The following is a 26,844-nucleotide window of genomic DNA, read 5'->3' as shown; positions in this document are numbered from 1 at the left end:
CAGTATTTTCATATCAGCCCTGTGGGAGGAAATTAGAGGATTAGCAGCAACTTCTGCATGTTCCCTGCATATCTTCCAGGCTTCCAAATCCTATGGAAGCCATTGTTATTTTAAGTAGCTTGGCAATTGAGTGTGGAGGCAAGCTTGCACTCCCTCAAGCCTTCAGAGGAACAGAGCCACAGAGAGTTAGCATTGTGGAGCTAGCTTTTCCTGCTTTACATGTCCTTTCATGATGTGAAAATGAGCAACTGAGAAAGGGCTGTGAAGCTGGCTGCCAGGACCTCTTCACTCCCGTCCTTTAGTTTATGCATAATAGATACGTGACTGCAACTTACAGTACCAGGGTATAACTAGGCTAATACTCAGATTTGCATATTTGTGCCAAATTCCATAATTCATGACTGCGCAGTAGGCAGCAATCCATGGTGCAAAGTCCCACATTTGTCCATGTGATTGTCACCATACATCACCAGTCATAATTCAGCGTGACGGCTAACAAAAATGTAGGAAAAAGGTAGCATACAGTGTGTGTGTGACACGGTGCTACTGCTGTGTCCTCATTATCAAAAGCCTCCGTGTCTGAGCTCAGCCTTTAGGGAAAGGCTTATTAAAGACACAAAGAGTCTGATGATGGCTTCAAACAACAGGTTGTTTTCTGCTTAATTTACATTCTGAAAGTGAAGGGACGGAGGACTGGAGTGGGCGGACGAGGAGACGAGAGAGATTGCAAGGGCCTCCGAGTGAATAGATCTCGCAAGCCACTTTTTCATCAAGAGGGCGAAGAAAGGCTCAATGCAGCCATCATTGCCTTGTGTTATAAAGTAGATTTATCATTCCACTTGATGATGGGAAAAGTTATTTATTCATTACTTTTGTTTCTCGCCTGCCACAGATGAGACAGGCCCATGCCAGCTCTATTCATCATTACTGTTGATAGTCTGTCATATAGGCTTTATTAAGAAACATCTATGTAAAAAGAAACACTCTGCAATTCAGATGTTTAAGTACACACATCATGGATGTGACTGCCTTTCTCATTTTTTAATGATTTTTAATGATTTACTTAATAATTTTTCTCATTACAGCTTAATACATCTTTAAAAAAAAGAATTGGGGGAAATAATTTAGATAATTTGAAATTATTGTAGATTTTCTCAAATCTACCAAAGGTAAAGATTATATATCCAGGCTTAGCTTTTTATACAAATGGCTTTATTGTGTGGCGAAATGTCTCTTAACTCTTTTAGCCATTGGCGAGCATCTGACATACTTCCAGTTCAGTACCTAAAAGATGCTGAACTGGTAGAGCTCCTTAGAACTGATTGTTTTCTGATGTGGACTCTGGTTTTGAAGTGGGGGAAGGCATGGAGCAAAATGGACTTTTCTAAGCTTTACATCATGTTATAATGTCATTCTCTCATAAAGAGAGTGTTGCTTTCCATCATAGCGCCGCCTCTTTCCACAAATCTCCTCTTCAGAGCTGCAGCCTCCACTAGACTAGTGGCAGCAGCAATTAGCAAACACCTGCTGAACTCATACAAACTACAACATTCCTGGTTGTAAACCCCATCATTGGTCGGCATGGTGATGCTTTGTTGAGATGCCAATTTTCATTAGTCAGATACGTCTATGATGCCAAGTCAAATGTCTTTTCTTTAAAGTTGTGTTGTTTGTATATACAGCATCTTCCTAACAACTGAGGGTAGCATAGTTACATGACTGTGTTATAAAATTGCACCACGTGTCTGGAGAATACAAGCCGCCCTCTAATTATTTAAACACGGTTCAGTATTGGCAGATAATGTCATGTAACTCTAAATTCTTAGTGAAAAATGTGCCTATTTGTGTATTTGCTTTGTTGAGCAGATCTAAAGCATTTGCAAAAGGCAGAAAAACTTTGGGACAATGCTGCTCATATCACACCTGGAGACTTGCATAAAGATGCAGCTGTCTTTGCTTTGTATTTTATATTGCTGATTGAAAGTACGGTCTGAAAGAAGCTTTTGTCCCTCTTCGTACCAAACTCATCTCCAGAAGCTATAAGACACCAGCATTGGTTGCAAACTTTAATTATCCTTGAAGGTGTTGACTTTGGAGCTCGCGCTTCTTTCCATGTTGGCACCTTTTCAATTTGATCAGTTTTCTGTCATCTGAAAGTAACTCTCTCAGTCATATGTTTGAAATCTGGACGCAGGTAGTTGTTCCAACCAGACCTTGATACAGATGACTCATAAAGTTGTTTTGAAAAACATATAGTGTGTTAATATAGAGGTGAAACTGCAGAGTGACATTTTACTCAAGGTCATTTAACCAACATGCCTGCATGTTTAGTTTTGAGCCTGTGTGGATTTAAAACAATTCACCTAAAATTAGCCTTGTGTGTTCAGGAACATAAAAAATCCATAATAAATATCAATAATAAAATGACATCATAGCCTGGAGGATAAAAATGAAAGAAAAGACGATCACACCCAAGATTATTGCTGCTCACACTTCTTACCATTTACAACTACCAAACAGTCAATAATTAATATTTGGAAAATCTGCTTCATGAATAGTAATTGTTTTTACAAGAAAGTCACTCAAAAGAAACTGTTAAACTTGAAACAGATTTTAAAAAAGTTATGGGCTTATTGAAATATGTTGTAACTGCTCATGTTTTACCACATTTAGTGAAGAATTAGTGATGGGTAAGTCCAAGAAAAACGGTAAGCTCTGCCTGGACAGACTCAAACATTTTTAGATTTAAAATGTTGGAGTTAAGAGACGGGGATCAATATTAAGCTTTGCATTGCAAGCTATCAAAAAATAAAAATGTGAGCATTATTAAAAAATAAGAGCACAGAGAATTTGTAAAAAGAACCGATTTTAACTGATGTACTCTGATTCTGACCAACACAGAAATACTGGCTGCCCATCAGTAGACTGGATCTTGATCTACTTGTTTAAGAGTTCATGTAAAAAAACTAAACAGGAAATCAGATTTAAAAACATATTTAGGTTTGAAAATAAAATCTGATTTTTGAAATGTCAAAATGTCAAATGCCAATGAATCGACCTCTGACTCAGAGTGATGAACACCTTATATTTAGGTGCATAGATTTACTTTCTCCTTGGTCAAAATGGGCCAAACAGAGAATTAGCAGACACAGAATAAACACTTTAAAAAAAAGCTGTATCATTCTCAGTTATTAAGACATAGTAATTGAAAAATGTGACATTTTGTTGCACAGTTATGAAAATGCACAGAAAAGGAAGAGTCTAACTGAAAAGTTCTAGAGAATAATTAAAAATGTAGCTACTGGTGCTCAGGCTACGGTTGGAAAGGTTTAGAATGAATGATGAACAAGTCAAGTGAGCTTAGACCTCAAGGCTGGACTTAGAAATACAATTTAAAGGCAGATTTTCTTCAACCATAGTCTTTTTTTTAGTACAGATACTAAAAAAGAAGATTCTTTCTATTATAAGGCACAATGTGCCATCCCAAGCATCCTTGCTAGCCAGCAGAGGCCTCAGAGATGACAGAATAATGACACGACTCCCTTTGTCACTCAGACCAAAGCAGGACGTTTTGGGCCGTTCTGAATCATGAGAATCATCCCCAGGGAAGATTATTCAGTTCTTCAGCTCTGGATGCTGCTGCACACAAAACTCAGACAGATGAATGTAGTGATGTTGTGTCCTAAACTCTTAAGGAATGTAAAAAGTGTTCATTTTGAATAGCTTATTTGTTGACTTTAGTAAATAAGTGAGTAAGATGACTTGTATTCTTTTGTTTATATTCAGTTGCACAATAATTCAGCACATTGTGATTTTCCTAATGACTGTATGCTAAAACAGACTCCTCCTGAGAATGGTGATTTCCTTTGATATTAATATTCAGGATTAGCAGCGACTTCTTGTATTTGTTCTATACTAACATCAATACAGAGAAATCCAACTTGCAAAATGTTTATGCAAGTTGGGAGAGACGCACAGTTTATGTGTTTACTTCATTCTGCCTTTGGGGTTATCTTGGCCTCAAGATTAATTTAATGATTTTTATCTACATGTGCTCTAATAGTTTGTTTCAGATCGGCATCAGAGATTTTTTTAAAGCATTTGTTTCCTACTGCAGAAGTAGTTTTGATTTCTTTTCACAATTTCTACAAAGTTGGAAGACATATTTCTTCAATCTTGTCAAATGACAGATAAATTGTAAATCTTAAAACTTCGTGGACCAGTCTCTTCCACAGTTACCACAGTGAAAGTTAAGCCACAAGAACAAAGAGGACTGTTCCTAAAAATAAAAGAAAAGCTGTCAACTTTATGGGCAGCGTATGCATGCATTGTTTTACTTTATGTGCCTAATAGTAAGGAGTATTTACTTTTTACAAAAATAAATGTTAAAATGACAAGAACTGAACAGGAATGCAGAACCTTGTCAGAAAACCTAAGAGGAAAAACAATATTTTCCAGCAGAAAAATGACCCTGAACATACAGCCAGAGCTTCAAAGCACATCCATGTTTCAGAATGGCCTAGCAACAGCATAGACCTACGTCTCAGAGAGAATCTGTGGAAAAACTGGATGTTTTCAGATGTTCATCCAATCTAACTCAACTTAAAAACAAAACAAGCAAAGAATGACTGAAACACTTTGTAAATGGGCAGAGCTGGTAGACATGCCCACAAAGACTCAAAAATTGTATTAACTTCAGGGCAGTGGATACAAATCCATAACACACTTTTTTGATTTTTATTTGTGAAAAATGTGTAAAGCAAATATTGGGATATTATATTTCCTCGATTCATTGTGGTGGTTTTATTATATAAAATCACAATAAAACACATTGAAGCTTGTAGTTGTAACATCACAATGTTAAAAGTTCACAGGGTAAATAGTTTTACAAGGCGCTGGATATGAGCGCAATAAAACTACAATGTACATTTTAACAAATATTTCTTGTGGCTCTGTGGCTGTGCTATTTTCTGGCTGCAAACCTGAACACATACACACCTGGATGGCGATGTGTAAATGTGTGTATCTCTGTGTCTCTTCTCTGCCTTTAGCCATAAAAAAAGAAAATGAGATAAAACCAAAGACAGAGTAACAACATCTTGGAAAGTTCAATTTCAGTTTTAAGAGGAGCAGTATTTCCCTCTGGGCAGCAGAAAGGCAGGAGCTCTCCAGGGTTTTCTCCTTCCAAAAAAAAAAAACTAAACAAGATGAACAGTTTCTTTCAGCACCTCGGACAGCTCCCTGCGAGGCTCCAGAGTTTGTTGCAGAATTTGTTTTTAACAGCATGAATAAGACGTCATTAATTCAGTTCCTTTTCTCTGTATCCTTCTTTGTTCCATAGTCTTCCTATACTTCCTTATAGAGCATCTAGCTGTGTTTTCAAAGCATCTGAAAGCTAAACAAAGAGTTTTTCATCCTGGAAGTTAATGATAATATATGTTTTTATTTATGTTGAGAAAACAAAATCTTCTCTTATGGCACAAATGTCAAGAGCTGCTTCCAGTTAAGGCAGTAGAAGTTTAGATTTGCCTAACCTTTCCTTGAAATGTTACACAAAACCAAAGGGAACTACGTTCTCAAAGAACAAACAAAAAATCAGCGTGAATACATTTCTAGGTGAAACACTGGAGCTCCTCAGACACATGTGGAACATATTTCACCAGGAGAAAAATCACACCTCGCTATCTGTTAAATTCTCTTACTCAGCTGCTAAAAGACTCGCAGATCAACTCCAAAATAAATCAGCACATATGGCTGAAACGAGATATCTGAATCCAAGCAAATCTCCTCTCACCCAGTGGAGTGATGCACCATTTCATGTAAGACATGAAAACATGGAAATACCAAGAAAACAAATGTAATTTAAAATGGACTTTCCAAATTTATTATTAGTTGTACAGGTGTATGATTAAAATATTAAAAAGTTAATTTATTTTAACTTTAACTCAAAATGTTTTCTTCTATTGACCTTGGCATTTTGTTCATTTCCAAAGACTGGAACGATTGGCAATATGAAATATTATGAATGTGACATGAAGCCCAAAACAAAAATGCAAATTGAACAATTACTCCTGCGTTTTAAAGTGTTTACAAGTTTGAATATTTTTTCAGATTTCATTTAGGTTGAGTCTTAAAATTAATACGTGGAAAACTCTGTTAAAGCGACAGGCCAGCTTCTGTTCTTCTCAAAGTCCATCAGATAAATTTTTCTAGAGGTTGGAATAATCTCAATTGTATAATCCAGAAGTTCTTTTTAACTTTTTAAATAATAATCTCAGGTAATCTGTCATAAAGTTAACACAAACTGTTGTATTTTGTTGGCATGGCTAGAGACCTGAGAGACTTTGACCTGGACTTTTTAAAGCAACATGTCCGCCTCCGTATGTTATATCCATTTAATGCAAAGCAATAGGATTGTGGTGTGTGGGCTGTGATCCGCTTGGTTGCTCCGGATTTCTGTAAGGATTGGATTAAGCAGCCGTTGATACGTTAACCTCTTTACACTCATTGTCTCAGTTGGTCTCTCAGAGATGATTCTGAAAGGTGAGCCTTGGTTATTATTTTGTTGCTTTTTATATTGAAATAATATATTTTTTTAAATTGTCAGTCTACTAACTGGTAATAAAATGAACTGTTGATGTTATTATAGCTATTGTATATTAAAGTTGGTCTTGGTGCCTAGTTTTTAAACCTTTTTGCGTCAAAATGAGATTTTAGCAGCAGTATTTTGGAAAAAAAAATTATCCCTCTTTTGGTTTTCACAAATTGAGTAAATGTCTCATTCTTTGAACATGTTGATTTTATGAATCTGACATCAACAGGTGTGATGTATGTTTGCTCGTCTACACCTGTAGATGAGCAAAAATGAATGGAAGTTCGACAAAAAGCCAGATAAATTACATAAATGTGCGAAAAGTTTCATCAGTGAGGTTGTGACTGAAAACTAAATTTAATGAATCATCTCCATTTACAGCAACAAGTTTGGGCACATATTAGCTTCTTCAGCTAAATGTAAATACTCCCTGCTGGTGCCCCGCTGCACCTCCAGTGGCTGGTCAACAGAAAACCTCAACATGCATAAAATATTAATGTCAAAAACGAATAAAACACTTTTTTAAAATCAGCTTCTATCATTTGGTTGCTAAATTAGCATCTATGTTGCCTCTGTTTGTCCCACAGAATGGAGAGTTTTTAACATTTGGACATTTAACTAAATATTACTCAATATATCATCATTGTAAAATTATGTTTGCATGAATAATATTGAAAAACCTGCTTTGGAATGGACTGTTTGTTGGTTGCAATATGCTAAAGGTCACTGAGAAGATTGGAAACAGTTATATTATAATCAAATTTCCTAGTATTGTCCAGCTCAAATGTTGCTGGAGCCAGGGGTAAAGTAAAGTTTCTGGGAAAAATGACACAACTTTCAAAAGGTGCACCTTCAAATAACATTACATCACTATAAATATACTTACAAAAATCTACAATTTAAACTTATACAACATTTTCCATTTTATTGCAATGACTACTGTTACACAGCTGATGTACAGTATCAGTTAATCACATTTTTATTAAAAGGGACATTTGCAATTTCTTTCAACTCCTTGTTGCATATTTACATCAGGGCATAGAGTTGAAATAAGCTCCAAGTTGACTTGTTGGCAGGAGAATTTGAACTTTATTGAATAAATGACTAAATGCAATATAAGAGCTGATAATGGACTCTGAGGTTTACGGTGAGAAAGCTGAAGAATTTACGTAAATTACTGACAGGTCTTCTCTTTCTGAGCTGCTGGTGTTTGAAATGATTGGAGAAAAAAAAGTCTTTAAGCTGAATGTTTGTTGGAGCAACAGATGCTGTGATTTAATGCAAGGCGCACCTGCTTGGGAAAACTCATTGCCCAGTAAATTAAACCATTACCTCCCCGGTTGAAGTTAAATATGGAGAAATTACTCATTTAATGTCTGATTACTGACTAATACAGCCATCTAAACAATGGCTGCTCCTTATTCCCGTGAGGAAAATCGACTGTTTGGCAAGACACAGCCACCAGTAGCTTGTCAGGGTCACACTGGAGTTTTATTAAAAGATTCACGCTATGAAGTCAAAAAAAAAAAAATCATCTGTTAGGATTCATTATGAGATGGTTCCCTAGTCTGGAGATTTGTCTTCATTATCCAGCCGAGCAACGGCCAGATAACACCGCCTCATTTGCTTTCCGAGCTTCAATTTTCCCCTGAACGATAATGCAGCGTCTCTTTTGTGGGCTGTGGTAAAGACAAGCAAGCCATTTTCGATATGCTTGCAGGATTACAAAGGTTAATCATCAATTTAAAGCTAATCTTTGTTAAATACCAAGAGAAGCGTGGTCTGTGCTCGAAACAGATATTATCAGACAAACTGTGGAGCAATCCAGTGCCTAAATGCAGAGAGAGATGGCTAATCTGGGCTTTGGAGAAGGAGCTGATGGGAATTGCAGCACACTTCCACTGTTTGCTAAATTTAGGACTTCATTCTGAAGGGGCTAACCTTCTGGCTTTGTTTTAGAGCAGGACCGGTGTGACAGAACTCCCTTTCCCTCATAAAACGCAGAACTTTCTGCCGACCTAACCGGTGCCTCATTGCTAGGATAATTAAGGACTTTTCAAACTATGCAATCAAAGACAAGATTCCACTGTCTGCGTCTGGGAAAATAAGTAATTAATTTTCGTATTTTTCCCCCCTTTTCATATGCAAGCAACTTGGGAACACAAGATCCTAGTCATTATCTCTCGACTGGTTAAAGATGTCTGCCAAGCCGCTAATTAAAATCTGAGTGACTTTCGCCTTTTATCCCAAACGCACGTCTGTCAAAGGTGGAAGAAAAAACGAAACACCCCTTATTTAAATTATGTGGTTTTAATAATATTGCTGTGTGGTTGTAATTAATTTTTCATTACTTATTTTTGTTCAGTACCCAAAATTTATCTTAAAAATCATCTATTACATATACAGATGTTAAGTATGATGTAGCAAGAACTGCATAGATTAAATTTTAAGGGTTGCATAGAGTAAGATTTTAATTAAAGGTGCATGGCTATCCTTAAGATATTTACTAGAGCTCCTAGTAAATATGTTTTACAAAGTCTTAAGTTATACTCTTGTTTAAATGCAACAACTGGGTGAGTCTATCCATTGAGACTAGCACGGAAACAATTAAGAAAAAATTTGTGTTCACACAACAGAAAGTGGCACCACAGAAAATAATGTAGTAGAAATTTCAACATTTAAATTAGTATATCTTATCTTAAATAGACAAAACAACAGAAACAACAAATAATATGAATTATGAAGTCTGTGGAAACAAAATTGTCCAACAAAAAGCTGGTTGAGACCAAAGCAACAAACTGAAAACTTTTATCATCCAGATTTTTAGTAGAAAAGATTGACAGGAAAGAGAAAAAATATAAATCATTGAAATGGAAATTATTGAGCTTGTTTTACTTCGTCATGCAAGTGATTGATTTATTGCGTATTGCGACAGGACTGACGGTGTCATCCTTTAAAAAAAAAGACATGTTTCACATGGAAACAAGAAACTGGTTTTTCGAAATGTATTCAGTCCGGAACCAGGTTTATAAAACGATCATTTCTGGTCTTCCAAGAAGCCGAATCCGTGCGGATTCACATCCTAAACAACAAAAAACATTTGCAGATACACCTAAAATCGTCTCCATGGAGATGGGGTCTTAGATTGGCCATTGCAAATTTTCAAAAAACAAGTCGAGACCTTTGGTGTCCTAAATTTATAGGTCAGGCAGACTGTCAGTTTCATAGACATCTTATTTACTCTCTGGCCTTGGTTGTGAATTATAAGTGGAATATGAATAAATTGTTACGTTATGATAAAAATATACTGAAATTACTCATGACAAAAATTTCTGCCATCTTTTCAAGGCCATCTCAGTCCCTAGTCCATAAGGAGGCCTGCTGCATAAATGTACTTGACATTTTATATGTATTTTTTTCAGTCGGAGTTTGTTGGACCAGGAAGTGGTGAGTGTGTTAGATTTTAATAAAATTAAACAGAACCAGCTTTACATTGTTTTGTCAAACCTTTAGCTAGTTTGAAACTTTGCTTATCCTCTAAACTCAGCCGTTTAAAATCTCCCAATAATAGGAAATAGAATCGGCTCACCTTGATGGGAAAGGCAGCAATTCCATTGACAAGGCAGGCTCCTTTAATAAAGATAAGCCTCCTAGAAAATCAATAAGCTGAACTCATTTTAAAAAAAGGACTCAGGCTTGTCTAGACAAACATAGCTCCAGCACCTAACCAAACATTTTAAAGGGCCTGCTTCTTCATCGCTGCTGTTGTCTCTGCATCGCTATCAGGCACAGTTACAAAACAATCTAGTAACTCCACAGATACCCCGTCTCTGATTCCTCTTACTCCCCCATTAGGCCCAGTGCTGCTGGGTCCACAAACTTCTCTAATTAAGAATTGGTTTCCGGCAGATTCGCACATAAAAACGGCCGCTGCTGCAGAACCCCGGGTGATAAAAACAGTTATTGGACCCACGACCTCTTTTGCCTCTTATCTCCCATAAACTCTTTAGCTGGGTTTACAGGGCAGCGGAGGCAGTGAAACGAGCAATAAGCCTGAGGGGAATCGTGAGCAGGACTGATGACTTATTCATGAACAATGGCACAACAAGATGGCACCGATAAAACAGACAATGAGAAGTCCTTATACTGCAGTTTGCCGTAGTCCTGTTGACTAATCTTTGACTGCTCATCAGTTCTGCACGCAAAAGGATACAGAGTGCATGAGAGAAATAAAGAAATAATAAGCTACACTCATTAGCTTTACCAGGGTACTAACTTAAGCTCTGGGGTTTAGCATTACTCTGGCTTAGACAAAGCTCTGCTCTGCTATTAGAGTCACCCTGCTGAAGTGACATGCTGTTTTATTCCCTCTATCTTCTTAACCTGATTCTGTCACAGTGCCAGATCCGCACATGAGTGGATACTGCCATTAAGTCACAGACGGCTCCTTGCAGCTTTATAAATGAGTGAATTATTTACATGTTTCTTACTTAACTACCATGCTGTTCTTCTTGCATGCCTTGAATTAAGGTTAAACCCACCGTTTGGACGTTGATTGGGTCTTTTAAATGGAGGGCGAATCTTTAGAAGTGTCATGTTCGCCGCAAAGGCTAAGAAGGAGGAGAATAAAACAACAAAGAGCGGTGTTCTGTGCTCCTTGGAAATATCGGCAAACAGAGCCTTGATGCCTGCAGAATCTCAGTTCTAAGGCAGATGTTAAACCCAGCTGGCACGGGAGTTTTCATCCGCTCTCGGGCAGAGTTTCAAGCTTGCGCAGAGGAAAGCTAAAAACAGCTTAGTGCCACTCGGGCAGCAGTGTGGAGTCCTTGCAAAAGCTAATGCTGTAAACAATTAGGAAGCCCACGAAACAGAGCCACAATAGGTGGAACTGGGATGATTTGCATTCTGCCTTTCTCTGCCCACTGAAGCCTCTGAGGTGCTCTCTTGCCTGAGAGGCAGAGCATCAGCAAGGGGAAATGGAGCTGCAGATTGTTATTATAGATAAACACTTCTTTTACAATCTAGTTTGCCCTGCAAGTAGAAAATTACAAGGCTGTTTCTCAACAATGAGCACAGAGGTGACCGATTTTATTTGCCTGCATGGTGCAAGTGAGTACGCTCACAATGACGCTCAGAAGTTATTGGACAGCTCCGGTGCATTGTTAAAATTCTACAGGAACTCAGAGGTGGTTTTAGTTGTATTTTTCCACACAAATATACAGTTTGTTAAAATTAAGAATGTCAGAATACATTTTCCTGCCTTAGTAATGTATTACTTGTATGCAAAATATTTTAAACAGAAATAACATACGGATGAAAGACAGCTCTTGTTATTGTGAAACTGTTTTTGTCTGACAGTAAATGTCTAAACTAAGAACAAAGGATGCAGAAAACATACTTTTCTAATATGACAAAAGATGCCAATACAGTAAATGTTTAACAATTACAATTTGTGTTTATTTTAAATGATCTGTAGTAAATGTAGAATATTCCAGCCCAGGTTTGATCAGTTTATAGATCATCATGTGTTTTTAGGTAGTGCTGTGCAACACAAATAATACTGAAGATTTCCCAGAATTCACCAAGTAACGGCTTCAAGACTTCATGAGATACTTTCTAAGAACATACCAGTTACTTTACTGAAGCTTTCATGAAACTTTCCAAGCACTTCCATTCAATTTAAAATAAATTCACTCATACCTTCCAGAATTGACCAGTTCTGTATTTTCCCCAAATTCATCAGGTACTCATTGGATTGTACTTAGTCCATTTCAGAATCTGCCAGGTACTTTCCTGGAACTTTCCTAGGACTTACTATATACTTTAATCGATTTTACTACATACTTTCATGGAATGATCTGGATACTTTACCAGGTACTCTAGATAGCATTTCTAAAACTTACCAGATACTTTACCAGGTCCTACACTGAACCTACCATATGCTGTCAAATTTAATAAATTAGAATATTATTCAATTCAAATTCAATTAAAAAATATTTTATTAATTCCAAAGGCAAATTAAATGTTGTTATAACTCATTAATTTAAATTCTTCAAAGAGTTAGTGAAATTGCTGATGGCTGTGGACAGGAAAGATCTTCTGCAGCAGTCTGTGCTGCACTGAATCTGAAGAAGCCTCTGACTGAAGATGCTTTGCCTTCCCAATGGAATATTGGGGATTTTTTCTTATAGCTAATGAAAACACTGCATTTAAGAAAAGAATATCACATCAGACCAATAAAAAAACTTCAATGTATAATCAAGTGAAAATACTTCCTTAAAAAGCTTAATCTAAAAATTTGTGCTAAACTACTTTCTATACACTTCATAAACGTTTCCAGTGAAGAAGTTGATCAGTTCCGGAAAACCTCTGCTAAGGTCCAGGAAAATTGTGTAATGTGGCATATCAGTCCTGGAAAAGTGAGCAGGGAATATATTTTGTAGTACTACCATATTGTTTGTCCAAATGTCAATCTATTTCGATCCTATTGTGTAAACAAACCTGTAAAACAGGCGCTCTGCTTTAGGGTCCGTTCATTCTTTAACACAACAAACCGGAGCACCACCCACATCACTGCAGAGGAGGTCCCAGTCTGTCCATCCATCTCCTGCTCCAGCTCACCATGCATGCTTGGTAATGTTAGATATTAACCGAAGCAGAAAGGAACAAAGTATCTCCTGTGAGCAAGAGAGAATAGCGGAGCAGCAAACTGATTATTTTTCCTACTCATTAAAACAAACTATTTTTATTTTTTATTTAGATTTTTAGCATGTAAAGTGTGCAGGAAGTCATATCAATGTCTTTCTCATAATCATAATCTGACAAACTACTAACCCCAGAATCTCCAACAAAATATTTCTTTACTGGTATCTGATATCCACTAAAAGCAGTAGAAAATATTAAATGGACTTTCATGACTGGCTTAATTGCCTGCTTTCGATAAGCATTTTGATTAAAACAATGACTTTGCAAGTTTTAAACTTAGCACAGATGAACGACTGAGTCACCACAGTCTCTGATCCTGCTGATTATGTTACAATCAATGACCAGCATGCAAGGCGACAACTTGAATTACTTATGCAGATGAGGTAGCTTGATACTGAAAATTCCCCTCCAAGGTCAAGGTTAGGGTGAGAACTACATCCCAGAAATGTACAGCTGTCACTGTTGGTCCGAGACGTTACTCATCTGCATATCTCACAGGTACGCTTCACTGATTTGTCACTCACATTCACCAGGAAAAAACAAACAAAAAACTTTTATTTCTGCGTCTAATTTAGAAGTCCAGTCTGGTTAGTCGCTGGCCACAGCAGCCGGCCTGCGTCTCTTTATTTAGTGTTTGGAAGTAAGTCCCCGCTGCTACTGGTTTGGTTTCCTCTAACTTTTTAACGCGCCAACATCGAATGCAAACATTTTGCTCTCCTGTGGGAAGCGGTTGCGAGTTAAATACATTATTACTAGCTCGCAAACTGCTGCCCTGTGTTAAATCAGTTCAGCTCTTGGCAGACAGTGGTGCATCGCAGAAGGTTCGAAGACTAAATCTGGAGTTCTGCAGTGTTGAATACATATTTGTGATAATTAAAAAAAACCCTGGCAGATCTGAGCAGCAATCCTTCCAATTGGATATGTATGTGCCAGAGTGTGAAAAGATTTCCAAGTTACGTAGGATCGCATGCACACACCAGCTGTAGTTTAGGGGAATGAACAAAAGATATCTTAGTTAATACCTTTAAACCTGAGAACACACTCGTGATATTTGCATGCCTTAGTTAGTATTTATTATGCAACTGCATTGGGAGAGAAGGTGCATAATTTAAAGCAAAGGTGGTATTTTTCTGTTTAGCTTTCAAAAGATTATACAGTACAGTGAAGAAGAAATGCTTACATACACTAAATGTGCATGGATATAATAATTTATGACTTAGATTAAATTCAACCATTTTTTTCAGGATTGAATGATTAGTCAATAAATGGTATATTTTTTAAAAACATTAATTTCCATAATTCAAGGATTGGAGGGAATTTTGAATGCTTGTGGCACTGACTCATTACACAATTTGGCAGGACCTTCATATTATTTAGCTTCACCTCAAGTTAACAGCTAAATGATGAATGTTCAAACAGGGCAATAATCTCAAAGACACTCCCAAAAGTACTTTGGAATCAATGATGTGTGGAATATTCTTCCTTAAGTCCCAAACTCAATTGTTTAAAAATGTAGGACTATACTTAAAAGCTGGCTTTGTTTCAGGAAACTTCTGACAACAACAGCATTTGTCATTTCTCCTGCTACAATTATGCATGAAGTTTGTTATTGGCTTTAAAACGGCATGCGGCTGTGCAACATTTATACAAATTTGATTGAGTTTTTGTTAATACAAAAGAGCCTGTATGTATAATTTTAACCTTGAAAATATAAGATTAAAGGAGTAGTTTTGTGTATTTTCCAGGCATTTGGTGCCATTTCATAGCAGAATCAGCTAAATGTTACTTTCAGGTGTTATAATGACTTAAAATAAATTTGAGTTCTCAGTTTGATGCCTTGAAATTGGGCCTCTGTCTCTTTAAGAAGCTTCTACTCTTTCCAACACTTTGCCTTCACCATGAGCACAATGCTCATCCAGAAGAGCACACCTGCCCCCGCCCATCCTCAAGACGTTCTACAGAAGCACCATAGAGAGCATTCTGACCAGCTGCCTCTCTGTGTGGTGTGGAAGCTGCAGCGCCTCCGACTGGAAGAACGTGAGGAGAGTGGTGCGGACAGCAGAAAGGATCATCGGGGCCCCCCTTCCCTCCATTCAGGACATTTCATCCCAGCGCTGCGTGTCCCGAGGCCGAAACATCATCAGTGACCCCTCACACCCCCGCCATGGACTGTTCTCCCTGCTGCCCTCTGGAAAGAGGTTCCGCAGCATCCGGTGCAGGACCACCAGGTTCCGAAACAGCTTTTTCCCACTTGCCATCAGACTGCTGAACTCTTAACTGGACTGCACTTAAAATCTGGTCTCCACTTTATACCTTGCACATGTACAGAGCTAAATAACTTATATTTTACTGTCATTACTGCACTTTATATTCTATATTTATATTTATATCCATATTTTATACTGTATTTTATTTTATTCTGGAGTAACCTCACAACATTGAAAGCTCAAAAACATTGTCCTGAGCCATATGCAACGAAATTTTGTTCTGTATTCACCCTGTGCAAGCAAAATGACAATAAAGTCAGTCTAAGTCTAAGTCTAAGTCTTATGACTGTCCTTAGGAGCATTTGACTGAGAAGTTGTTCCTATGATGAGCTCAGAATATGTGCAGCTCCACCAGGTGTTTGCAAAGTGCTGCTGCCGCTAGTCTGGAGGAACTGTGTGGAGAATCAGAGGCAGGAAAATTGTTTTTTAAAATTTTGTTGCATAGTCATAAAACACAACGAAAGATAAGGTGAAATACATTATTAAATGGCCAAAATAATATGACATTCATATGTATATAAGCTTCTCATCAGCACATACATACTCTAAACATTCTTTTTCTTTAATTTGCTTATGTCTGTAACGCCTCAGTCAGTAAATCATTAAACTATTTACCACATCAGCCTCATCAAAGATTAACCACCATCCTCGCAGTTCATTACACGATGCCCTGCTTTTTATTTCATAAAGCAATTCATCCATAATGCATGCGTACACTGCAGTGTTCAGGATGCCTGCGAGATCCGAGAAACACAGTGGATTTCCAAAGACCCACACTAAAGTTGGTGCATTTGTTTTGATTACGTCCGCATTTCACAAGCCTTCCCTCTTGTGATAAACGGCGGAGTAATTACTTTACATGGAGAAGATCAGACTCATTGTGCGAAGCAGGGAACGTACGATGTGGGAAGCACGATAAGATTTACAGTAGCATTAAATTGGCAAGATAAAATTAGCTTTATCTGCTGCGCTGAGTGGACGGCGATGCGGCAGACAGCATGGGCGCTTTATCAGAAGTGGCAGGTTGAATAAGGCTCATCAGGCCGCGCTCTGATTGAATCCCCTCTCATAGTCTGTTGTTTCGGACGGGTTTCACCGATTCAGTGTCCCTGTGATCGGTCTCCTCCACTCGTCCGAGGGATCTGAGCAACTTGGCTTTTTTATCTACAGAGAAATGCCTACAGGGAAAGCTGACAACATCAGCTGATTTCCTCAAATAAAACTGAGAGCATTGACGAATGCCATAGCTAAACATGAGGAGCTCCGGCCAAAAGAATGCTCCAGGGTAACCATGCCTGAACAATGACACATTTAAGCTAGGTAGCTACAGGGCTGTTGCCATGGTGAGATTCACACCTCTCTGTGGTTTTGGTTTGACTCATCTGATTTGTATTTATATCAGAAAAACCGAACATCCTCATCCTGAGTACCATGTTAAATCGCTTGAAATTTTTGTTTGTTTTTGTTTATTCAAATTTTGCTAATGCTGCATAAACATATATTTGTTTATGAAGCACATGAAGTCGGGTGCTTAATGCTTGATGTTTGCACAGATGGCAGTGGGCAGAAGGACTGGTAATTGGAATAGCCTTCCTTTTACACAGCGAAATAGTCTGCAGTGACAAAAGTAGCTAAAAAGAAAAGTATGCAGGGAAAGTTTAAATCAGCGAATGAAAGATCACAGATAAGCAGCTGTAATTAGTGCCTGAGGCCGCTTGTTTCTGGGTGCACCAGGAAATGACACATTGCACCCTCTTCAAGCATGGTAATGAATGCCTTAGCTGACATGTGGGTGTGACTTGGGTCATTGTCTTACTCATACACGCCACAAATAGCCAAATATTGCTTTCCAACAGTGCTGCTCTATAATATTTTCCCACTGAAACAAAGGAAAATGATTCTTCCTACTTCAAGTATCAATAGTAAATCTATGGGAAATTTGTGAATTAAAGGTCAAGTGAGCTGGTTTGCTAGAACTTGCAACAACAAAAATGTAAGCACAGAAAAGAAGAAAGAGAGCAACCTTGCAAAAGATCTAAAAAGTGTGGAGTGTAAATGAATTCTGCCCCGTGTTATTCTGCTATTAGGGCAACAGTTATTTATGCTTTAAATGGAAAAATGTTGGACGGAAAATGTATCACCGCATCTCCATGTGTTAACCCAACAACAGCATCACTCCATATGCTGGTGCCCCTTTTTAGAAGGATATGACAATTCCTTGATTTTATCTGAATGTATTTAAGATAATATTACCAGAAAACCAAATCTATGTTTTATCAGCGTTAGGGTTAGGGTTAAGCTGGTATCAACAGTGTTGGGTTCAGTTATTCCAGCAGTGGTTAAAATATTGAGCAATGTATTTAAAGAAAACTGAAATTAGTCTGAGATATTCCAACCACTAGGTGGCCCCAGAGGAGAATATTTCTAAGATTCATCAGCTGTTTTCAATCAATTGTGGCGTTCATGTAATCTTTAAATAATTTTTTTTACAAAACTTTTGGAAACATTTTAACCTGTTTGGAAACAAGATGGGTTGTTATGTGTCATGTAAATCAAAGTAAATGAAGCAAAACTACTTACTTATACCTTTTAATTAGTCGAGTCATTCACACAGCAGTATTCCTTTACATGATGAGACAAAATATTATATATTTGATTCATAATCTAAGGTTCACAATCTAAGGTTCTACTTTATTGTATAGCTATATTGTTTATTTTTATTTTAAAAATTGTTTTCCCTGCTTCTTTAGTGCAAGAGATCACCAGGTCTTTGAGGCTGGAAGGGAAGGAAAAAATTCCTTCACTTTGACAAGCTGAATGTTTAGGTTTTTGTAATATAACCTGTTAAAGTGAGCCAGGAAGCCCACTGTAAACCAATATTCATCCATAATTTAAAGGCAGTCCTGTATGTGGGAGAGCTTCAGATGGATGTGTGTAGGTGGAAAATGTACTATGTGTTTTTTTCCCTGCCAGCCGGCAGGAGTAAGAAGCTACGGAAGAGATGTTGGAGAAGAGGGGAAAGTGCAGGATGAAGGTGCTTGTGCATTTTGGTCCCAGGAGGCGGCTTATTTGGAGGAAGGGCCAGAGCGTCCGACAGGAGACGACCTTAACGACGCTTTAAACCAGTGAATCAGAAATAACTAAAAACACAACAGGATTCAGGAAAGTGCAAAGAGAGCAAGGACTGTGCGGCGTTCTGATTCTGATAGCATTTTATTTAGTCCTGATGAAAACAAACCCATTCCCAGTTAACAATAGTTATTCATGTCTTATAACTCTTTAAGGTTTGATGCCAGAAAAATGAAAAGTCCCTCATTAATGATTAACTTAATATATTGAGTAGAATTATTTGATTGATATTTATAAATCCCTTTCTGAACCTATTTAATAAAGATGCTCTTTGCAATCAAGCATTATTGGAATAATAATTATGTTGCGCTAACATCTCTAATGAGTAGTTATTAAAAAAAGAAAACTCAGCCGCTGCTTACAGTACCTGCTGCCAGCCACAGTTAATTTTCCGTGGTGCTGAATATGAATGAGGAATAGTTCTGCAGATGTATAGAGGAGGTTGTTTGGGTTAATTAGAGGGAGTGAGGCTTCCTGTGGCGTCTGGTACCTCTGCAAGCCTTTCTTTTAGCCTGGAGTGATGTAACGGCTGCCTGTCGGCGCAGGCTGCAGGCAACTCTGCTGCTCCACTGACTGACTCCTTAAAGTGGTCAGCAAGTCGGTCTCTAGTGTGTGTTGGTGGTCAAGTGGGAACGAGGTACACGTTTGATTTTGGCATCTTAGTGAACAAGCATTTAGAGTCCATTCATCGGTGTCCAGCAGAGGGTGGATAATATCCCATGTGTGAACAGCAGGAAAGCATCTTGAGCATGAGTGGATTCTTAAAGGACTAATTTGTGTGAGGATTAATTCAGGCAAAGTGTGATCTCTGCTCCCTGGCCCCTCACTTCCAGTGTAATTAAACTATGTCAATCGTTTTGCAAAAGAAAAAAAAAATCCAGCATAATTCTGGAAAAATGCTTAAATCATAATAAATATATACTGTTTTCTTTATAACTGACCATACAGGGGATTATAAATGTGTGCAGATCTTTGTCGATATTCTTTGGATGTTGTAAAAACACAACTTTGCAGTTGCGGTGTTTCTACTAAGTAAGAAATTAATTTAAAATCACACGTGACCAAGCTTATCCACATAAGTCGTTAAAATCCTGACAACAACAGATGGAAAGAGTTACATGATATATATTCATAATTCAGCCATGGTGCTAGCCTTCATCATCTATCAGCCATCGCAGGAAATGTTGTCGTCTTGTTGAAGCGAAAAAAAACTCTTATACTTGGGAGCGGCTATGTATGCGATGTTTCGGGGAAATTGTAGTTGGCAATTTTACGCAACAAACTTAGGCTTGCAATAAAATACTTAAGACTTGACTTTGGATAAAATATTTTAGATTTGACTGAGAAAAAAGACTTGACTTTGAATGAAAGATGATAAACTTGACTTTAGACGTCTAACCAAAAACTTGAGACTCAAGATTTCAATTGGATTTTGGACAAAATATCTGATTTGGACTTTTTATGAAACACCAAAGACTTGGATTTTTAAAGTAAAGCCTGAAACTTGACTTGAACTTTTGATGAAAATGTGTGATGAAAGACTAGACTTGGATTTGCTAAAGAAATAATAAAATTTGACTTGGACTTTGGACGAACAACTCACGATTAAGATTTAGAACTTGTCCCATAAAGAACTGGGAGAACTGGGAGAACTGGGAGTTGACCTGTGCACACATGAATGACTTGTGAATGTTTTCCTCTTTTTTTGTTTTCTGTCCATTAAAATTCATCACTGATTCTTAAGAGGTTTTATTGAAAGAATAGACAAAATCTCTGAGTTTCAAGTAAAGTTTTTCACTTTAATCTAAGTCATGGGAAAACAGCATCATCAAAAGTTCAGCATCCCTGCAGATCTGCAATATGTGTTTCATAAAAAAACATCACTGAAACCACACTTTACATCAGTTTATTTTCACCTTTCTAACCTCCTTCCCTGACTGTGTTTTTTTATGTTCATCCCTCAGTAGGATTAGAATGGTGCACCTCAAGAGTGCCTGAAGGACAAGTACAAGTAAAACATGCAAACCCCAGAAGCTTAAAAGTGCCTGGAGCTGAGATCGAAATCTACACTGTCTTTCTGCGCAGCTGCAGTGAGCCGCAACAAACCGATGCTGTATCCTAGTCACAAGACTCACCGGGGCCATATTTCTTCCCTGCCAACCTGTGCTGTGCAACACTCCATGGCTCTAACAGCGTTCGACGGACGCTCTCCTGGTTAGGGCGACTGTCAGATAACATGGCTGCCATTTGTCAAACGGAAAAGCCACAGCGATATCCAAAAAAGGCTGAATAAAGCCATAAGATCCATGAATTTGAAGCAGCAGCTCCTTCCAGGTGGTTCTCTGCAAGGAGGGGAGCAGGTTGGGGGATATTGGATGAGACAGAAAGCTCGTCTGCCTGCCTGGCTGCGGCCATTGGACTTGGCAGCTCTCTGCCAGGGAAACGCTGACAGGCAGGCGCGCCTGTCACGGCGCATAAGTGCCTCCTTGCACAACGCCAGGCCCTATAGGGCATGTCGGCTGCTCTGCGTTCAGTACCGTCTCACTCTCAGGCCAACAATTGAAGTGTGAAGAGAGGGGCATGTGTCATCACCGTTATATGGCTGAAAGCCTCTGTAAGGTGAGAGAAAGGCCAGTGGTGATATCATAAGAATGCACAGCGCTCGTTGGCACGCGCGTTCGTCACAGAAGCTTAATTAGAGGAACGGCTTCTGTGACTAAAATGCACACAAGGCAGAGTTTTTCTGCAAGCAGAGAATTTATAATTACACTGGGTCAATAAAAGCAACATAAGTGCACAGATTTCAGCAAAAATGTTTCATGCACACTTCACGAACTGCTGATTCTCTTTTTATATAATTTATGGAAAGACGCAGATTGAGGGCCTTCCTGCTTTCTCTGGGACTTTGAAGCTTCAGTGAGAATTAATTTCAAATACTCAAAGCATCAGTCATGGGAGGACAATGACTAATGTACCCGGAATAACCTGAAAGTTATCAGCAGTGAACCTGATGTTACACTTTGTTAGCTCGCAGGTCACATTGGCAAGACGGATGAGCTTTACGTTCAGTTTTCAGGTGATTTGTCACACTCATAAACTTGTGACATGCCAGTTTTCTGTGACATCTCTGACTTCTCACAGGTCTGGGGTCATCACTGCAAACTTTGTCTTCCACATCATTTACTTTTGACATCTCAAGTGTAGTTATAACTTATAACCCTGTCGTTATGGAGGGTATATTTATATATATATGTACTAAAATGTTATACTTCTGAGTCGGGTTATGTTTTCTTATTCTTGTGCTGTCTCTGAATGTGAGTGTTCCTATTTTTTGTAGCTATTGGTTAAAAAAGTAATTAAAAATTGTAGTTATAATTATATATACCCATGCAACAACTTTGTTGAATAGGCTTAAAGAAGACATTGTTTTTTTGTATAAATAGTGTGAAAATGTGGCTAAAACGTCTTTAATAAATTAAATATCTTTAATAGCCATAAAGAAAAAACATCCAAAGACTAACCCTTATAAGAAAGACTAAACATTAAAAGTAGTTAAACTATAAGGTTTTATTTTATTTAGAGGTAAAAGGAATTGAAAGCTTGACTCCGTTTTAGATTTAAACCACAGAACGCCTCAGATTGAAGCTACTTAAAGCTGTTTCTCTTCCGGGAACTTTGTTGAGTTCATGGCATCACAGACACCAGAAAGCTGAAAATGGGTCAGTGGTCATGACCTTAAAGATAGGTAACAGCACATCGCATCACCAACACTTAGAAATACCAGGACCTTTTAAATAAAAATCTGGAGGCCTCTGCCAGAAAACGGATGACCTTTCTGCAGCTGAATTCAAAACATATGGCTACATCAACACAGAAATGATTTACCACACACACAATCAAACTAATGGTTGCACCAATGACAGTGGAAAGAATATTTTCTTCATCTTATTGTTAAAATATTCTTTTAAAGAAATTGTGTTTCCTTGAATTAAATTGTTGCTTCCAAATAAAGATTGTGTAATTAAAAAAAAAAAACCTTTTCCACATCTTCACCACAGTGACTCACATTGTTACATGTTTTTAATAAAACCAATACTGAATGGAAACAACCTTGAAATAACGTTGGCAAATGTTCAGTTTCTCCCCTGCAAATACATGCTGGACGTTATCCGCAGGAACGTCAGAAAAGAAATCAAGTTATTCTAAAAATCCGGTCAAATTTGAAGTTATTTCCTCCTGAGCTGGCCCATTTTGAAAATGTGTTTTAAGGATTTGTAAGCAATTTCTCTGCAGCATTTTGGCGGAAGGAGGACTGTCTGTTTGGTGTGTGCATCCCTGAAAGAGTTTTGTGTGGCGCTCAGAAAGAAAAGATTACCTCACTGTGACCTTTGCTGTTGAAACTAGGTGTTTGCGTAGCTTGGCCCGGTTGTTTTGACTAGCTCAGTGATCGCCAGCTAGTCTCTTGGCTGGTTTTCCATCAGAACGTATCAGTGGACCTTTGTTTTTTAAAATTAATTCCTTGGCATTAATTCTTTGACAAGTGTCTATTGAAGGCAAATTATAAAATATTTAAGAAGCCCCGTAGAAGTATATCTGAACTCCAAAATCCAAGGTGATAGATTAAATTTTTCCCAAGGTTTTCAAGAGGTCTGGAGCTCCATTAGAATTCATATTTAACACCCCAAATCCTTCAGCCTCTCTGTTTGCTGAATTTCATTGCCTTGCTATTGATCCTTCTTGACACGAATAGGAAATCAAAGTCACCTAGCTGTGGAAACTTTTCTTTTGGCCTTCAGCTACACTTGCATATCTGAGACAGATTTTCTGATGAGCTGTCTGGCTAAGTGTTTTTCAGCCAGAGAAATTACAGTATCAATTGAAAGTGACTTTATAGAGTGAGGAGGAAAAAGCAGATGTGAAGAAGGGGGAGGAGGGAGCTGAGAAGAGAGTAAAAGACCGACGATGTGAGATTATCCCTTTGAGACGCAACACTTATGATAGACATGGATTGTATTTAAGGCAGGATTGCTTTTTCAGGGGAATGAGGAAAGTGCCATTTCAGTATAATAAAGACATTCATTCTGCTTCATATGCCTGAGTTCTGAAAGCCTTTTCTTCTTCTTTTTGTCTTTGTTCCTCTCCACAGATGTACTGCGGACTGCCAATGATTTTTCCTCCTCCAATTCAGATTCAAAAGCAGGGAAAGTCTGCATTTCTGACTTCTTCTGTTCTCACTGAGCGCTGACATCTCGTCTGCAGCTAAACCACTGTCTTAGTTCTCCTTTATCGTGCCAGTGTTCACTCATCCATTCATCCCCATGGCTTCCTTTCTGGTATCATTGCTTCTGCTGGTTCTCCAGACATATGCTGCCCCATCTGAGCTCATTAAAGCAGGCTTTGGTTCAGCCCTGGACAGCAAAGACCCTGATCCAGTACAACCAGTCAATGTCTCTGAGGATTCCACTTCATCCCCACCACCGGGAACAAGCAAGCGGACCCCACACAGCATCATTATTGGCGTGCGAAAAGGGGGCACCAGAGCGCTGTTGGAGATGCTTGACATTCACCCTGAGGTCGCTGTGGCTGCCACTGAGGTTCATTTCTTTGACTGGGATGAAAACTATGCTAAGGGTCTGGAGTGGTACCGTGACCTCATGCCGTACTCTTACCCTCATCAGATCACGATAGAGAAAACTCCGGGTTACTTTACGTCACCTCTCGCACCAGAACGCATCTGCGCCATGAACTCGTCTATAAAACTGCTGCTGATCTTGAGAGACCCGACCGAGCGGGTGATCTCTGACTACACCCAGGTGTACTTCAACCGACTGGAGAACCACAAGCCGGTGCAAGCCATTGAGAACCTCTTGGTACGCAACGGAGCCCTGAACATCCGCTACAAGGCGATCCAGAGGAGTCTGTACGACGTTCATATGCGCAACTGGCTGAAGCACTTCCCCCTGGAACAGATACACATCGTAAACGGGGACGCTTTGATCCACGACCCCCTGCCAGAGCTTCAGAAGGTGGAGCGATTCCTGAACCTGCCTCCGAGGATAGTGTCCTCCAACTTCTACTTCAACCAGACCAAAGGGTTTTACTGCATCCGGAGTGACGGACGGGAGCGGTGTCTGCACGAGTCTAAGGGACGTCCTCACCCGTCCGTCAACAGCACCGTTCTGCAGCAGCTTCGCTCCTACCTACGGGAACACAACCGGAACTTCTTCAGGATGGTGAAGCGCACCTTCAGCTGGCAATAAGAAACCTACGTCACAAACTGGACTCTATCGAGCCGAGACTAAATGAGGAAAAGAAACAGCACTTTACACATACATGACGGAAGTCCTTTGAGGAACCTCTTATTGATTACTTTTGTGATCTGGTTTCAGCAAAACTGTTCTATATTTACACATTGAAGACAAAAAAAAACTGTAATTACAGACAAATGTCAAAAGAGAACTTTCAGGTTTATTTCTTTCTGTGCTGAAAGCATTTAGCTTGTCAAATAGCAGTGAAAATGAGTTAGCTAAACTGATGAACTTTTGCCCGACTTTCTTGTTTGATATTCTTCTTGTTCTTACGAATAAACTATTGTTTTAAAACGTACAGGAAAATGTGTTTTTTTCCCCCCTATCTTCATTTCCAAAGTGCCTGATCCCACCAGCCAGTGCTATTCAGGAAGCGTGAGATATGGGCAGAGGCATTACAATAAGCCTTTGATTTGCTGTGGTGCAAGGTAGACATTAATGCAAGGAAATGGGTACCCTGGAGCAGCACTTTAGTTGTACAGGAATCACTAATAGCTTTGGACATTGAAGGTGGCCTGCGCCCGCAGCTAAAGTCAGATCTTCACAGTCAGCAAGCTGGAATCCGCCAGAGCTTCTGTTGCATTCTGCTGCTGCGTCGCTCAACAATTTGCACAGGTGTTAAATGTGGTCGTTAAATCATATGCCCAACAGCCCTGTAAATTATTTACAAATGACACTGTATCTGCATTGATGCTTTTTCTACATATTCTCGCTTTCCTGAATTGCGCAAAGCGTGCAGTTTTCCCAGAAACAGCTTGTCGTCGTCTCCCACAACAAATAGACAGGGGTCATGTTTCTTTCATTGATTAGACTTTAAACAGCAGCCAAAGCTACAGCTCCACTGGGATCTGATATTCATGTGATCTCGCTGCTCTGTCTGCTGGAATAAGCACTGCTCCCCTCCCGAAGGCAAACAGTCATTGATGCTGCACTGAATCCATATCCTGGGCTGAACATGGGAGGGGGTGTAAAGCCATGGGCGATATAGAAATGTGCTGAATATAATTACATTAAGAGTCTAGTTCAGCAGTGTGATCTGGGGTTTAGGATTGAAATTAGTTCGGAAAATTATACTGTACGAGTAGACAAATTTTAGCGTGATGACAATTTAAAAAGCTAAATGTAATCATTCTTAAATAATCTTGCTCCGGGACTTTTCTCTCATCTGCTCAACAGGGGGCACTTGAGCCCAATGGTACGTTTTACACAAAAAATGACTTCAGACGTGCCTAGTTGTGCTCCCTCCTGTTGTTTCAGATAAAGGTGAAGGGCCTGGGAGAGTTATTCTGTGACCTTGGCTGATATGTTCTTCGGTATGTGCAGCCCAGCTGCTCATCTGGGAGATAAAGCGACTAGTGGTATTCCACACACATTACCGATCATTCCCAGGGTGCTAGCGTGGCAACGCTGTGTTTTCTGTTCCCCAGGTGGGTAAGAAAGACAAAATGCCATGTTTGGTTTGCACCAGGAGTACGCAGCACACTTTTAGTCCTTTTGAATTCTCTTTATATTGAAGGAGAAGCTGGGTTTGCTTTCTGAGAGGTGCAGCATGCATGTCAAACAATCTGTTGAGTCAATCATTTCAGCGAATCCTATAAAGTTCATTGTATTGTTTGGTTAGAAATTGTCATCCACTCATCATCGATGTGCTCAATTTTAATTTGGGGCTTTTAATTGTTCATTTGAATCGTCTTATTTCCAGAAAGAGGCTGAATTTCCAAAAGAACAACTTCTCTGACCCAAACTGCCAGAAAATCAAACATGCAGAGGTGCAACACTGACTCTTTTATAAATTCATCTATATAGAAACCATTTATACAGTATGTGACTTTATAAAGGGTTT

At 38.8% G+C, this 26,844-nt stretch overlaps 1 protein-coding gene across 1 annotated transcript in view; it reads left to right on the top strand.

Moving 5' to 3' along the window:
- Window positions 1-25,299, top strand: part of hs3st1l1 (heparan sulfate (glucosamine) 3-O-sulfotransferase 1-like1) — a 31,147-nt gene extending 5,848 nt beyond the window's left edge. The window contains exon 2 of the mRNA XM_028005968.1: window positions 23,840-25,299. Within this exon, the coding sequence (XP_027861769.1) occupies window positions 24,012-24,953 (942 nt within the window). The 5' untranslated portion in view covers window positions 23,840-24,011 and the 3' untranslated portion in view covers window positions 24,954-25,299. The remainder of the gene's footprint in view (window positions 1-23,839) is intronic.
- Window positions 25,300-26,844: the final 1,545 nt, after the last annotated feature.

The sequence above is a fragment of the Xiphophorus couchianus genome, chromosome 22 (assembly GCF_001444195.1).
Source record: "Xiphophorus couchianus chromosome 22, X_couchianus-1.0, whole genome shotgun sequence".
Taxonomy (NCBI): Eukaryota; Metazoa; Chordata; class Actinopteri; order Cyprinodontiformes; family Poeciliidae; genus Xiphophorus; species Xiphophorus couchianus.
This window is presented reverse-complemented; position numbering and strand designations above follow the sequence as displayed.